This window comes from Malaclemys terrapin, chromosome 13, assembly GCF_027887155.1.
Source record: "Malaclemys terrapin pileata isolate rMalTer1 chromosome 13, rMalTer1.hap1, whole genome shotgun sequence".
Lineage (NCBI taxonomy): Eukaryota > Metazoa > Chordata > Testudines > Emydidae > Malaclemys > Malaclemys terrapin.
The window spans coordinates 26,013,223-26,029,816 of record NC_071517.1 but is presented as its reverse complement, the minus strand read 5'-3'; the positions used below and the strand labels follow the sequence as shown (position 1 = coordinate 26,029,816).

The 16,594-nt window shown below is 44.6% G+C and overlaps 2 protein-coding genes and 1 long non-coding RNA gene across 3 annotated transcripts in view; 1 reads left to right on the top strand and 2 right to left on the bottom strand.

The window, feature by feature from the left end:
* Positions 1-40: 40 nt before the first annotated feature.
* On the top strand, positions 41-16,189 carry ADPRM (ADP-ribose/CDP-alcohol diphosphatase, manganese dependent). The gene is made up of 4 exons (XM_054047053.1): positions 41-309; positions 1,825-2,479; positions 7,586-7,702; positions 9,096-16,189. Exons 2-4 carry the CDS (start codon positions 1,849-1,851, stop codon positions 9,389-9,391), a joined length of 1,044 nt encoding a protein of 347 aa, XP_053903028.1. The 5' UTR covers positions 41-309; positions 1,825-1,848; the 3' UTR covers positions 9,392-16,189.
* LOC128847555 (uncharacterized) lies at positions 1,986-9,152 on the bottom strand. Its single transcript, XR_008446917.1, has 3 exons — positions 9,068-9,152; positions 8,705-8,873; positions 1,986-2,067 (listed from the first exon to the last, which is right to left on the bottom strand). It is a non-coding gene; the product is annotated as an uncharacterized LOC128847555 (long non-coding RNA).
* Positions 11,176-16,594, bottom strand: part of TMEM220 (transmembrane protein 220) — a 24,302-nt gene continuing 18,883 nt past the window's right edge. Inside the window, exon 6 of the mRNA XM_054047055.1 lies at positions 11,176-11,443. Coding sequence (XP_053903030.1) covers positions 11,299-11,443 — 145 coding nt within the window. The 3' untranslated portion in view covers positions 11,176-11,298. The remainder of the gene's footprint in view (positions 11,444-16,594) is intronic.

Genomic DNA, 16,594 nt, shown 5'->3' with positions numbered 1-16,594 from the left:
CCCCCGCAGCTTCCGGCGTCTCCGCTAACTAACCCCGCCCTCCCCCGCGCAACTTCTGGGGTTACCTCAATTAACGCCGCTCTCCGCGTAGTTTCCGGCGTCCTTCAGTTTCTGTCAGCGGGCGCACAAGCAGCAGCCCGGCCCTGGGGCGTCAGGTGGGGGCGGTGACCGGCTGTAGGGTTGCCAATTCCTGGAGCTTTCATCACATGACAACCTTCAATTACAGATTAATCTTTAGTTCCTGGCGACTCCAGGACAATCATGGTGGGCTGGCAACCCTAGACAACGGCCAAGCGTGGATAGAGCCAGGTTCGTAGTTTGCGGACTTGCTCGGTGGTGGGGGATATCCAAAGTAGGAATGGGGTCCGGGCGAGGGTTGTCACCTCTCTAATGGCTCGTAACCTGCCCCCTGAGGTCCTGCCCCTCTCCTGCCTCTTCCCCTAAGGGCCCCCTCACGCACCGGATTGTCTCTACCTCCCTCCATGCCGCAGCTGGGCTCCCTCCGCTCTGGGGCTGGAAGGGGAGCTGCTGCAGTCTGACAAGGAGCTGCCCGCAGGTAGGAGGTGGCCCCAGCTGGGAAGAGCTGGGGTGAATGACCGGGCACCTCCCCTCTCCCTGCAGTAACTGGACTTTAAGTGTCCAGTCAGTACATCTGACTGGACGCTGTCAGGTTCCCTTTTTGGCCGGACTTTCCAGTTGAAAACCATGCACCTGGCAAAACATTTCTCCTCAGGAAATGGGTTAGAACCAGAAACAATATCAGTTGAAGGGTGATGTCGCTGTTCCATATGATGATATCATGCCAGAGATTGTGGAAGTGACATCATAACATGGTGACTTGTGTTACCGTGACAACCCCAGACTCTCCTTTTTGGTCCAGACCAGATGACCACCCACACCTCTCATCAGGCCATGCTCTTTCCTAGAGATTGTCCCTGCCCCATGCAATACCTGGCACCAAGCCGATGCACAGCCTGTGGAGGATGAGGCTGGAACTGTGGTTCCAGACCTGTCTTGGAGAACTGGGCTCCATACCTGCCTCTGCCAGAACCCCGCTCAACCAGTCAAACTAAACCCTCCACGGCTGGTCTCAGGCTGCATGATGCACCTTTCTAGATGTCTAGCTTCAACTGCTGCAGCCCTGGTTTATAGAAGGTCTGAGCACAGTACTGGGAAACTTGTGTGTTCAAAAATGATGAATTGACCCTCAGAAAATCATGAAATTGGCTTAAAAATCATGATATTTTTAAAAATAAAAGTTGGATTCTTTTTGCCTTCTGGTTTTCGAGCCTTTGGGATTTCCAGCTTCAAGCTTTTCTCGTCAGCCATGAGGACTAAACGTCTTTTAAAATCAGTTTAAACTAATCCAGGACCACACTCTTAATAAGCAGGGTTTATTTTTTAAGCTCAACCTTAACTCTGAATTTCTTGGGTTGGTAGTGCTTATTTTGGGGATAATTACATCATCCTTACAATGTTTTTACCCTTAAATTACTGATATGTACTCTCAACTCAAACTCTAGTTTAACATAGTTTTTAATCTGGGAATGTCACATATTGAAGGAATATTACATGTCTATTACTGTACAAACGTGCAACCCCCTGCCCCCTTTGCCTTTTTCAAGAGTGGCAGGCTCCTAGTGCTTCTGCTTTTTTATGAAGTGACAACTCATGCCAAAGAGTTCTGCAGGTCTCTAGCTGTATAAAAATGAATTTGGAGAGATTTCTCTGTTTCTTCTGGGTGTTGCAGCTGATTTTTTTTTTTTTTAAAGCACCCAGCTTTGTTTGAACTGAGTCTTTCTTCTCTCTTTTTTCCTGCATTAGATTTTGGGAGCCTGGTTGACAGTTATGGATGAAACTCCTTCCTGGAGACGTGGATCCTTGACAGGGAATTCTGAGCTGTGCTTTTCCTTTGGAGTCATAGCAGATATTCAGTATGCTGATCTAGAGGATGGTTATAACTTCTGGGGGTCCCGGAGGAGATACTACAGACACAGCCTTCACCTTCTCCAGAGCGCAGTTGATGAGTGGAATAAGGAAGACGGTCAACTTGAGTTTGTGCTGCAGCTTGGGGATATTATTGATGGTTTTAATGCCCAACATAAAACATCAGAAAGTGCTCTGAGAAGAGTTATGAACAAGTTTAAAAAGCTTAGAATCCCAATCCATCACACATGGGGAAATCATGAATTGTACAACTTTACTAGAGACTATTTAACACAATCTGAACTTAACAGCAAGTCTTTAGAAGACCAGATCTTCCTTGGCTCTGCTGCCAGTGGCCAGGACTCTCCTGGAGCCACTGCTGAAGAACATTACTATGCTTATCATTTTAGCCCAGTTCCAAAATTTCGGTTCATTTTACTTGATGCTTATGATTTAAGTATCCTTGGGAGGGATAAATCCACCCAAAAATATCAGGATTCTTTGAAGCTGCTGAAGGAGAAAAACCCAAATGAGAATCTGAATAGTCCCACAGGTATTGCACAGCCTGAGAGAGGTTATCATGCATTCCCAAAATTCTGCTTCAAATAATATTCCTCTTCATAGGAGAAAGACTTATAATTAATGTAAGATATGTTACTAGGTGGTAAATCAGTGTGAGCTTCGTTGACCTTGATCCTTTTTGCATAATATACACACAGAATTCCCACTCTTGGACATCAACTTCTTAGTGCAAGAAAAGTCAGAACTTTCTTGGCTCTTAGATTTGTCCTGTGAGGTGCTGGCCATTATGCACAAGTCCCTTCTTTAAGTTCTATGCCAACTTTCTCAGCTGGGTTCTTATTGAACAGTCAGAAAAAGAGTGCCACACATAAGCTGCACGCCAGATTTTTTTTTCCCCCAGTGCTGTTCTGGTGCTTCCTAAGTCTTATTTTAGACACTTCCACATATCATCTTCTGATCTCTGTCTTCTGTGGGGCTTATCAATACTAAAACACATGACCATGGAGGGGCTTTGGAGGCATGCCTTGACAAACCAACTGATGACTAATGTGGGGGCGGAACTATTCTGCTCAACATCAATGCCTTGTTTTGGTTACACTGTGAGACTTTGTCTAGGCCAATGCAGAGGCTGCAAGCCTAACATGTTTCTTGGAATAACCCCATTTCTATACTTTAGAGTTGCTGTCTTCCAAGGCAGAATGAAATAATATAGATTTGTATGGTTTACAAATCTACATTCAAACAGTGCCTTGGGAGCACAGTTCACTGGTGAATTTGGCAGGTCAGGGCTGGGCTTTGTGGATACAGGGGTTTGGTGCCCCTTTGTACCTTTTAAAGTAGTTAGCCCTGCTTTTTCAACACTAGGCCAGTCTGTTCCAGGGAACTTTTTGGTGGGGAGTAGTGTAGATGGTCCTGCTTACAGGACCTAAGCCAGACAGAGCTCAGGAGCTATCTGCCAGCTAGAATTCAGCAGCTCTATGTTGCCTGTTCTGAGGCTTCCTACATGCCAGATTTTGTGGCTACTGTACCCTGGGTGAAGATTTTTCTTTAGGCACTCGGGGACAAACACCTTTTCCAACACCAGATGCCTTAGCACTGTAGACCAGGGGTAGGCAACTAGTGGCACTCTCAGTGCCTGGGTCCTGGCCACTGGTCCGGGGGGCTCTGCATTTTAATTTAATTTTAAATGAAGCTTCTTAAACATTTTAAAAACCTTATTTACTTTACATACAACAATAGTTTAGTTATATATTATAGACTTAAAGAAAGAGACCCTCTAAAACTGTTAAAATGTATTACTGGCACGCAAAATCTTAAATTAGAGTGAATAAATGAAGACTCGGCACACCACTTCTGAAAGGTTGACAACCCCTGCTGTAGACCACTAATATTCTGGGACCATTGCACTTTTCCCAAAGATCTAGCTCACTGATGTCAGCTCCGGCACCTCCAAGGAAATTCATCTTATTTGAAGTGGGCTCATCCACTTGGCCCTGGAACAGGGACATTTCTATGAAGTGCCAACTTAAACAGCATCTACATTACTCAGGGAGTTGAAAAATTCACACCCATGAACATTGTAATTAAGCTGACCTATGGGAGTGGACAAGCAACTGAACTACTTTTCAGCTGCATGCCCTCAATGCTCTGAGACCTTGATGGGGTTTTTAGTTCATAATGAACCCAAATCCACATCTTTCAGCATTGTAAAGGTTTTGGAACTTCACAGCAGAGGCAAGGGCAGAAGTGCAGTTTAATGAACAGTCTGACAGAATTCCATACAACACTGTATGGCTTGATCCAGCAAGGAATACAGGAGCCCAGCACACGCATATGTGGAAGCTCTCTGATGGGTGGTTTCTTTCTCCTTGGTCTGGGTCCATTAGCCATCCTTACGAAGGCACTCCTGAGTATGTTAAGACATCATTACCTTTTTTCTGTCAGGAAAACTTTGGGGCAAGAGTCCAATGTGACATATGCCATTGTACTCACCCCTGTGTTTAGGAGTCATTGTCTTTAGGTCACCAATACAGTTTCCAGAGCAAACTTTGACTGGGCAGTGTATGTTCAGTGCCATATGAATAAGCTATTTCATTCAAATAACGCTCCAAGGACTAGAATTTCTATGATGAATGTAGAGGCAGAACTTTTTATCAGTAACTATTTTGTTGCTTTTTTCACCCGGAGAACCACTGACCTAGATGTTGATTTGGAACTGACAGTTGTTCTTAGACTGTCTCATTTCTTTCTAGACACGGAAATGTTTGAAGGTCATAGAGGTACTCTTTCAACTGATACTGCCTGACAATCGTACAGCAAAAATCTTGGTACAAGCCTTGTGTGTTTTCAGTTTACAGACAGTTGCATAATTGTTCTTACATACATTTATTGAGCTTTATTGCCTCCGCCTGCAACCAGTCTCCTGGAGTGACCCCTTTAGTGGGCCGGGCCCCAAGGACCAACAGTCCACAGAGGCAGGTCTGTGCCCTTCTAGGATGGGCCTTCAACACCAGCTAACCCTGTCTCTCTACATGGGTCCCTGCAGCAAATCCAACCAAACCAGATCCTGCGGGAGGCTTGTACTGTCCCCTTCAGGACACAGGGCTCTCAGTGAGTTTACAGTGACACAGGCAGTCATTTCAACACAATTTATTAGTCACCTGGCTACAGAATCTAAAAGTCCTTAGGTCAACGTAGAGAAATGAAAGTTAAGGCATAGCCTGTTCTGGTTACCCCAGAGCGCAGCCAAGCTGTTGTGAACCCCATGTTCAGGCTTGGTCTCTCCCTCTCAGGCCATGTCTACACTACAAAATTATGTCAACCTAACTTAAGTCGGCAGACAGTCACTGCAGTTATTAAATCGCTTATGTGTGTGCACACGTCAGAGGTGTGTATTCTCACCAGGAGTGCTTGTATCAATTGTATTATCAGTGGGGGGCATTTTGAGATAGGGCCTGAAAGCTAGTAACAGTTGATGTAAGCAATGCAGTGTCTACACTGACATTTTGTCAACCTAATTACACCGACCGCGACTACATTGCTCGGGGAGCTGATGTTATTAAATCGGTATAGAGAGGCATTATATCAGCGGGAGTCATGTTTACGTGAAGACACTTCCATAGCTAGGCCAACACAAGGCAGCTTACTACATGTATAGTGTAGACCAAGCCTCAGTCTGACCTCTTTAATCAGTTCCCACATGAGAGAGTACAGACTTCTTCCAGAAAGTAACTGTTTATTCCACATCTCTCCAGTCCTTTGTTCTCGAGCTGTGATCTTTGCTCAGCTGAGCAGCTTTCCAGCTGAGAGATGGGAAAATCTATCTTCCTCTGAGTCATTGGTTGCTAGGTGCCAGTATCCTGGAGATTGGGTTTTCCATTGTCTTCTTGGATTTTCCATTGATATGGGGTCTGCTTCAGCCAGTCCTTTTTAATGGCCCATTCAGGCTCAGACAGGTAGGCAACACACACACACCTATGTCTCTTAACCTACTCTGAGAGCAAACTGTAGGGGAAACTGAGGCACCCATAGGGTTCATAAAAATATTTCAGAAAAGTCTCACTTTGTCACAACTTAACTTTAGCTTTGAAAGTGAATATGGGATCACTCTTAGCACTTCAGAGCCTACAGGTCAGCTATGGAGTATGCTCTGTCTTTGTAATGTTTCTTTCCTGATTGGGCCTTATTTTTCTTTGCTGTAACCTCCCACCATTCTTACTGCTACCTGCAGTATATTTATCAGTTTAGCATGAGACATCCTTGAGCTTTTTACTGTTCAAGAGTGGGAATCCTGTGTGTAATGCATCTTTAAAGATGGACAAATTACTTCTATAATTCTGCTTCTTTGACTATATCACACCAGATTCACCCTTACCTCCCCTGGGTTTGCAAGTCTGTTCTAAAAGGGTGTGCTGCTGTCATTTCGGTCCAGAAGATGGCCATTATCTTTTGAAAAATTCACACACATGCTTTTGTTTAGTTTTAATTTTAGAGGAGCCCTTGCTTCTGTCTTGTAGAGGGTACTAGATGATATGGTTGCCAGGCGTACAGTTTTCAACCGGAACGCCCGGTCGAGAAGAGACCAGGCCACTGACCGGGCTGCTAAAAGTCCAGTCAGCAGTGCAGCAGCGCTAAGGCAGGGTCCCCGCCTGCCGTGGTTCTGCACGGCTCCTGGAAACATCCGCATGTCCCCCCTTTGGCTCCTAGGTGTAGGGCAGACAAGGGGCTCCAGCGCTGCACCTGCCCCAAGCACTGGCTCCACAGCTCCCATTGGCCAGGAACTACGGCCAATGGGAGTTGTGGGGGTGGCGCCTGCAGATGGAGCAGCCTGCGGAGCCACCTGGCCGCACCTCCGCATAAGAGCCAGAGGGGGAACATGCCGCTGCTTCAGGGAGCTGCCTGGGGTAAGCACGGCCTGGAGCCTGCACCCTTCACCCCCTGCCCCAGCCCTGATCCCCCTTCTGCACCTCATTTCTGACCCCACCCTGGAACCCACACCCCCAGCCCAGGGCCCATACCCCCTCCCACACCCCAAGCCCCTGCCTCAGCCCGGAGCCCCCTCCCATACTCTGAACCCTTCGGCTCCACCTCCCAGCCCAGAGCCCCCTCCTTCACCCCAAACCCCTCATTCCTGGCCCCATCCCAGAGCCCGCACCCCAAGCCGGAGTCCTCACCCCCTCCCACATCCTAATCCCCTGAGCCAGCCTGGTGAAAATGAGCGAGTGAATGAGGGTGGGGGAATGGAGTGAGCGGGGGTGGGGCAAGGGTGTTCAGTTTTGTGCGAGTAGAAAGTTGGCAGCACTACTAGACGAAGCTGTGGCAGTTGGAATTCAACACAAGCAAGGGACTCGTGTCCAACTGCCAGCTCAGAAAGCCACTCATGAAGTTCTGGACTGTGTTCTGCTAGGCTGCAGTGATGCAAGAGTGGGAATCCTGCATGCGTGGCATAGTCAAAGCAAAATTACTAGTAAATCACTTTCCCCCATTTACTCATGAAGACTGTGAATTTTTGGAGGCACAAGATACATAAGAGCCTGTCAAGGGAAAGGACGCTGCACAGATGTACATAGAAAACCAAAGCTGGTAGGGAAGCAGCTATTTGGGTGTGTGTGAGCTTGACCTTCTTTCTTCATTACAGGACTTGCTGAACCACAATTTGTAGAGTTCAATGGAGGATTTAGCCAAACACAGCTGGATTGGTTCAATGAGGTTCTTACATTCTCTGACACTAATCAAGAGAAAGTCGTAGTTGTGGGTAAGTCAGCTTTTTTTATGTGTGAATGCATGTGAATTGAGACATCTGTGAGGGAATAAACCCCAGTGATAAACTGATAGGATGCTGCACGTAGTCCAGTGGAGTACTCCAATTTTTCCCACTCATAAGCTTTCCTACCAATATGTTATATTCTAGAATCATTCAGTTTCCCCCTCAAACATACATTTCATTTTTTCCACAACAGGAGGAGGAGACTGTGATAGACAGGAGCAAGAAACGGGGTTGCAGATTTGAGGGGGTCCTAGGTGGGGGGCAGTAGGCTGCTGCGAGGTATTGGAAGTTGCTGTGTTAGGGGAGCAATGGTGCTGGCATTTGGGGGAAGGAACTATTAGAGACTTGGGCAAGGGAAAGATTTTGCATTAGAGGGTGTCTAGATCCCGGAACTCCTTGATCCAAGTGGCAGGGATTTTGTTCTTGGAGCCAAGTGCCCAGGGCGGTGAAAGGCACTGTGTACCAAAACATCTGAGCTGCTGTGGACCATGGAACAGCAGTAGCCACAGTGGGAGCTCTCTTCCTCTCCTCTCCCTGGGCTTTAGTTGACACCTCCACATAGCCATGCAGCTAGGTTGTATGCCAAGCCAGCTGCCCAGCCAGAACAAGGGCATGGCAACTGAGCTGGCTGCCCAGCAAAAACAGGTACGCTCACTGAGGATGCTTCATAACTGGAGCAAGGGCATGCCCCACCCTGAAGCTAGCAACCATTTTACATCTGGTAAAGAGTGATGAGAACATTTTACACTACATGAGCTTTGTGAACAGAAGTGTAAATCAGACTGTTTTTCCAGCAGTGAGTGCTGTAGGCACCTCAAGAGGCTGGCATTATCATGTTCAGGCTATGTCTACACTGCATCATTTACAGCAGTGAAGAGGCTCTACGGCTTAATAACTCCTGCCTCCAAGAGGTGGTCGCTGTGTTGGCGTGAGAAGCTCTCCCACCGACATAGTGCTGTCTACACTGGTGCTTAGGTCGGTATAACTTACCTCATTCAGAGGTTTGGATTATTCACAACCCTCAGCGATGTAAATTATACTAAAGTAATTTGTAGTGTAGACATAGCTTCAGTGCACAGTTTTAGATTTGATGACCCAAGGCAGTGGTCTTGTGAGCATAACTCAGCTGGGATTCAGTACCTAGATACCTTCGAAATACCTGAGAGATAGAGAGCGTTCTCATTATTCCATATGACTGGACAACCTGTGTGCAAAACCTCAAACTTAAAGAAAAGTTCTATGGGTTTCACTGCACCCCAAGCCTCTAAGATTCCAGCATCTATAAGCAATTTCCAGATGGGGAGATCTTATAAAACACTCTTAACTGTGGTTGTTACCAATGATGTCTCTTACCATTATTCTTGTTTTTTTCCAACTGCAGGTCACATTCCAGTTCATCCAGGTTCTTCAGAGAGTGTTTGCCTTGCTTGGAATTATAAAGATGCCCTTTCTGTCATCCATTCTCATCAGTGTGTGGTGTGCTTTCTCGCAGGGCACCTCCATGATGGTGGTTATTATTTAGATTCTCATGGAGTCCACCATCTTACTTTGGAAGGGATTGTTGAAACTCCACCAGAGAGCCATGCCTTTGGAACGATATATGTCTATGATGATAAACTGGTATTAAAGGGAAGAGGTAGAATTCCAGACAAAGTAATGTATTACACAAAACATTAGGATAGTTGTAAATACAATTGTGCATGATCCAGACAATGCTCCAGAAATTAGTTTAATAAATAACAGCTGACCATTGCAGCCATGGTGTTTCTGTTTATAGAAAATCTGCACGATGATGCTTACAGCTTCAAGCCTGATAAATAGAGCCTCAGTGCTGCCCACCTTCTCCTCTCAGAGCTGGTATCTTAGAAGCTTTACTTCTTCAAGAAGCAAGAAACAAGATCTAGCTTCCTGCTATAGGGCACAGGAGGGACAGCCAACAACTCAACACAATCTGAAATAAATGCAAGTTGATTTGGACAACTTCTGCTTGAAACAGTTAAAAGTGAACAATTTGTTGTTATTGTGGCACAAAAGGCACAAGCAACATTAAAAGGTATGTGATCACACTAGCAAGGAGTTATTAGTGCATCTTTATTAGTCACACTGTGTTATGAAATGAAAATCTTATCCCTATCAGGTGTGATTCAGCTTCTTTTCAAACACTAACATTGATGATATTCTTCAGCCTGCCAGTAGCTTGCTTTCTGAAATCAGCAGAAATTGTAGATACTCTGCACCTCTAAAAACCAGATTCCTTGGAATGTTTTTCTTTTTTTGTCTAGGGAGGGGATTTATGATTTTATAGATGAAATGCTCAGGGAGATTATCCCTGTATTGACTGGATATATGTCACCTCAGGAGAGGATGCAGAAATAAAATGTCTAGATGCCATAAATGACTACTTCTTGGATCTGATAGTCCTGTAAACCAAAAGGGGAGAGACAAGTCTTGATTAAGTCCTAAGTGGAGCACAGGGTCTATATATATATATATAACTGATCCGCTGAGTAATAGCGGCCATAATGTAATTAAATATAACATCCTTGTAGGGGGAATATACAAAAGAAACCCACCACAGTAGCATCTAACTTCAAAAAGGGGAACTACACAGAAATGAGAAAGCTAGATAAACAAAAATTAAAAGGAATAGTCACAACAGTGACTGCAAGACACCTTGACACTATTTAAAATAACTATAATAGACGCTCAAACTAAATGTATACCCCCAAATAAAAAAATAAAACCGTAAGGTATGCCACCATGGCTCAACAGCAATGTAAAAGAGGCAGTTACAGGCAATAAGACATCCTTTAAAAATTGGAAGTGAAATCCTACCGAGGAAAATAGAAAGGAGCATAAACTCTGGCAAGTCTAGTGTAAGTGTAATTAGGCAGCCCAAAAAAGAATTTGAAGACCTTCTAGCAAAGGCAGTACATCAGATGCAGGAAGCCTGCCAAAAAATCAGTGGGGCCACTGGACAATCAAGGTGCTAAAGGAGCACTCAAGTAAGAGAAGGCCATTGAGGAGAATCTAAATTAATTCTTTGTATTAGTCTTCACTGCAGAGGAAGTGAGAGAGATTCCCACATGAGCCATTCTTTTTAGGTGACTAATCCCACATTGAGGTGTCAGTAGGGAAGGTTTTGGAACAAATTAAATTAAACTGTAATAAATTACCAGGGTCATGATATTCACCCAAGAGTTCTGAAGGAACTCCAATATGAAATTGCAGAACTGCTACGGGGAAGGTAGTTTTTGAGTTGGGTGAAACCTGGGGGTATGCAAGACAAATTAGACTTCTGAAAGGGGTACAGTAATCTGGAAAGGTGGAGAGCTGCTGGCTTAAATTACAATTGTGTCCAAAAGTCCTAATCAGGGTTTGGACAGCCTGTTGTTAGTTTCTGACAGTGTTGGTGGATTGTCTTGGAAATGTGTTAATTAAAATATCAGAGAACCAATATCTGCTTAGAGTATGAACACAGTTTTATTGAATAATTCTGTAGTTAGGAGGGTTTGCGTATCATTCATATGCTTAATTATTTTAAAAAATAAATTCATATAGTCCATGAGCATATTTTCAAAAAGTCAGTACAATAAGCTAAATATATTGGAGTGGAGGACTTTCAAAACAAAAATCAAAGTTATGCTTGTACTTTGAAGCTGTTCATCCGACCATCCCATTAGGCAGGTGGTGTTTAGCATGATGATGGCAATTTCTTTGCTTGAAGTCCTGTGATATGAACAGAGCATGTGAGAAGTAAAGTAGGGCGGTATTTTAAACCAGTGGTTGTGGTAGATCAAGACTAATGGAGAGCTTAAATTACTTTTGATAGCTGGTATGGGTGAAAATATTAAGTTAATGTTTTGTTTAGTTTGAGTTAAAACTTGATTAAAAATAATTAGTGGTCAAAAGCACCCTTTTTCTTTTGTTAGAAAGGCCACTATTAAGAGTACTGCTTGATGCTGCTAAGTAAAATAAGCTATTACTTTGATTTATTTTGTCTGTGATGCAGAATGCTTCTAGCAATTGGCTTATCTGGTGCACTGTTTCTTTATTCTGTCCCCACCCACCCTGTCTAAATTTGATGCAAGATCACATGTATCCCATGCCTTCAGAGCCTGCTTCTCTGCCATCTATTTACACCCGTACCAATTATAAAAATTGTTGAACAAGAGAATCTTTCACCATATGCTCATGACTGTGCTTTCTTCATATACCACTTTCACTCTCATGCTATCACTGATCAGAAACTGATGAAAGGTCATGCAGTTCTCATGAGTTTTTTTTACTTTGCTTCTATTTGCTGTGTTGTGAAAGTGGTATGTACAGGAATAGTACAATGCTATTGTCTGCAGTGGTGGAGGGAAACTGAAGGTGGAAAGAAGAGGGTGAAGATTACTGGATGAACAGGTGGAAGAAGACAAAACTAAAGAGGGGGATGACCAGTGGTCTAGTGCAGTATTTCCCAAATGGTAGGTCTTGACCCGCCAGTGGGTCATGGGAAGATACTAGATGGATTGCCACATTCAGGGCTGGATTAACCCATCACTGGGCCCTGGCCTGGGCAAACATACACTATTCCTGGCCCACTGTGGGTGGAGGAGGTATGGGGCAGAGGGAGGACTGGAGAGCAAGCCCACCCTGCAGCAACCGCTCCTATTCTACGGGACTAAGCCCAGCTCCCTGCTCTGGTGATGTGACCAGGGGCATAGCATCACTTAAATTTGGCCTGGCCACTCTTGATTGATGCTGTGACCCCATGCTCCACGTCGCAATGCCACTCAAATTTGGCCCAACTGGCGGAGGGGGAGCCTCCCATAACACCTCCCACAGGACAGGAGCTGCCACAGTGAAGTGAATGAGGAGCGGGGTCACTTTCCAACCCTTTCTTCTCAGGCCTTCCCTCTGCATTGTGCCTGGATTAGGGTTGCAGGGCTGGGGCAGAGAGGACATGTGTAATGGTGGGTCATTAAAAAAAAAAAAAAAGACAAAATGGAATTGGTGGGTCGACTTAATAAAAAGTTTGGCAACCTCTAGTCTAGCAGTAGTATATCTGGTTCTTGCTGAAGGACAACCTAAAAAGGTGTAATATTGACACTTGGGAGACACTTGCCCAGGATCGCTTAAAATGGAGTGAAGTCCTAGATGGTGGTCCCCTGCATTTTGAACTTGCTCACCGACAAGCTGAAGAGGACAAGAGGCGCAGGAGGAAGGAGACTCGTTTCCAGTCATGGTCAACAGCCTCCTGCTGAGCCTGAAAACATCTGCCCTCATTGTAATAGAACTTGTGGTTCAAGGATTGGCCTTATTAGCCACCTGAGGACCCATAACTCCCATGGAAGATGATCATACTCAGTAAAGAGTGATTGCCCATCATCATCTGGTCCTTTTCTCTCTGAGCCAGCTGTGGATGGAATACTCCTTTGGGAATGGGGGCTATGTCTTGCCTCCCCATCTAGTGACCTCCACCTTGCCCAGAGTAAAGTAGTAGCACAGTAATAGTTTTAACCTAGCTTTTTTTTTAAAGTTTTGACACTTTGCTGAAATCCCAGCATGTATCATTCTGTGATGACATATTGAGAGAATATCTTCAGCAAACCATTCAGTACCAGTAAGAAGTCAGAGCCTAGTCTTTCCCCACCCCCCTTCTTCTTTTAGAGAAAAAAAAATAGCCATGTATGTGTTATGTGCCACTTAGAGCCTAACTAATGGAATTATTTAGCGTAAATTTAATTTTACATGGACTGTAAAGATAACACTTAAAATTCTGACACATTCTGTTGGCATATCATATGTTGGCATATGTTAAGGGCTCTTATAAAGGTGATGTTATAAACTGTTCTCCTGAATCTGATTGATTTAGGTAAGATATTTGGGGGGGAATTTTCTAACTATAAGGATAGTTAAGCAATGGAATAGATTTCCAAGGGAGGTTGTGAAATCTTCCTCATTAGAGGCTTTTAAGAACAGGTTAGATAAACATCTGTCAAAAATGGTCTAAGTAGACTTGGTCCTGCCTCAGTGCAGGGGCTTGGACTAGATGATCTCTCAAGGTCATGTCAAGCCCTACATTTCTAAAATTGTATAAGTGTGGTAATGTAACCTATCGCTTAAATTAGCTCCTCTACCAGATAACTGGAGGAAAGTTAATGCAATGTCAATTTTTAAGAAATGCTTCAGAGGTGATCCTGGCAATTACAGGCTGGTAAACTAACTTCAATGCCAGGCAAATTCGTTGAAATTATAGTAAAGAACAGAATTATCAGACACATAAATGAACAAACTATATTAGAGAAGAGTCAATATGGGTAAAGGGAAATTGTGCCTCACCAATCTATTAGCATTATTTGAGTGTATAAAGAGCATGAGGAAAGGGTGATCCAGTTCATGTAGTGTACTTGTACTTTCAGAAAGCCTTTGACAAGGTCTGTAGTGAGGCAGAGTGGCCTCCCTCCAGTACAGAGGGGGTTAATTCCCCCTGGTGGGTACAGCTAACACCACCTCATTCACAGGAAAGGCAGGGGCACAGCAGGAAGTATAGGAGCAGGATCCTGTAGCTAGTTGGGGTTGGACCAGGGAAGGAGGCAGACGTCCCTCCCAGGGAGTTGAGCCCTCAGTCAAGCCTGTGACCGGCAGCAGAGAGAAAAGACAGACCACTGCCCCAGGAGACAGGAGGAAGGGCTGCCTGACCACAAGTCTGAGAACCAGGTCAAAGTGGTGATGGAGCAGCGCCAGCAGGAAATAGCCCAGGGAAACAAGAAGTTGGTCTGGTTGTACTGCTGAGACGTGAGGCATCTCGTCAGATGTTCGGCTGCGTGCGTGTGCTCTCTCTGCATGCTGCACTGACTCTAGCTAGATAGCCCGTGCAGCAGGCTCCGATCAAACTACCCAATAAGACCACCAGACTTGGTTTAATAGCGAAGGCGCCTGGCCAGGTTTATTACCGACAAAGCACAGTGCTAATGCCCCTGCTCAATGGTTACAGGTACACTAACACGTATGCCCATGACAATGGATGTAGCTGTCAGTGGCGGGACTTTCCACTGCCCCCTCAGCTGGATAAAGACACTTCCTCTGAGATACATCTTTATATACTGATACAAACAAGTTACGTATCACCCTTGACGTATCTGATGTATTAGGGTGCCCCCCATTGCCTTGTACCTGTAGGTTTGATCAAAACAGCTCTATTCTTCATGCTATCATCCTGACCTTATCCTTAAGCTGCGTCAGCATGTTCCTGTTATCTTTGGGGAATGTTTATCAGGGTGTTCTGGTACCACCCTTCTGGAATGTGCTTGTGTGAGTGTTTTGTGCCTAGCACCTCTTAGGAATATGTGTTTTTGCAATATCAGCCCTATGCTAGCTAAATTCTCTGAGCAGGGCCTTCCTCTTGCTCACAACTTAACTTTCTTTTATATCAGCAAGGTTTTGACTATAGCGCAGGCCTCATATCAGGCCTCTGATACATGGGCTTATGTTTCAGGCCCTGTTCCTACTACAGCATGTTTCCCCACTGACCCCGTGTAGGATTACCCATCACTTCTAGGGCTCTGGGCAGGGACTCAGTGGAGCAGGATGGGCCTGGCTCCCCTTGGCCCTGTATGTGGGGCTGGGTGCATGCTAACCTTTTGCCTGGAAGGCTGAAAATGCTGCCTGTTTGTTTGCTCAGCCCTCATCTTAGCAGGCCTGAGATATAGACTACCTGTTAACATACTGAACCTGCACCCTGCAGGTTGAACTGTCAATTGTGTGACTGCAAGCCAGGCTGCCGACCACTTCAACTGGCAGGTGTACCAATCCCCTAATGCTGCCACAGGGGGTGCCCTAACAGAAAGCTTACAAAGTCCCACACCAAAGGCTTTTAAGCAAAGTAAGCAGTTATGGGATAAGAGGGAAGGTCCTCTCATGGATCAGTAACTGGTTTAAAAGATAGGAATCAACAGGTAGGAATAAATGGTCAGTTTTCACAATGGAGGGAGGTAAATAGTGGGGTCCCCTGCTCTTTTGGGACCTGTTCTGTTCGATATATTCATCAATGATCTAGAAAAGGGAGGTAAACAGTGAGGTGGAAAAGTTTGCAGATAATACTAAATTACTCAAAAGAGTTAAATCCAAAGCAGACTGCAAAGAGTTAAAAAGGGATCGCAGAACCTGGTTACTGGACAACAAAATGACAGATGAAATTCAATGTTGATAAATGCAAAGTAATGCACATTGGAAAACATAATCCCAACTATACATACAAAATGTTGGGGTCTAAATTAGCTGTTACCACTTAAAAAAGATTTTGCATTCATCGTGGACAGTTCTCTGAGCACACCTGCTCAATGTGCAGTGGCAGTCAAGAAAGCTAACAATGTTAGGAACCATTAGGAAAGAGAGAGATAATAAGACAAAATATGTCAGTCTAAATCCATGGTATGCCCACACCTTGAATACCGCATGTAGTTCTGGTCACGCTATCTCCAAAAATATATATATATATATATATATAAAAACAGAAAAGGTACAGAGAAGGGCAACAAAAATGATTGGGAGTATGGAACATTTTCCATACAAGGAGAGATTAAAAAGACTGGGACTGTTCAGTTTAGGAAAAAAACAACTAAGGGAGAATATGATAGAGATCTATAAAACCATGAATGGTGTGGAGAAAGTGAATAGAGATAATACAAGAACTAGGGGTCACCCAATGAAATTGATAGGCAGCAGGTTTAAAACAAACCTAAGTACATCTTCACATAATGCGCAGTCAAACTGTGGAACTTGTTGCCAGGGGAAGTTATGAAGGCCAAAGTATAACTGGATTAAAAAAGAATTAGATACGTTCCTGGAGGACAGGTCCATCAATGACTATTAGACAAGATGGTCAGGTAT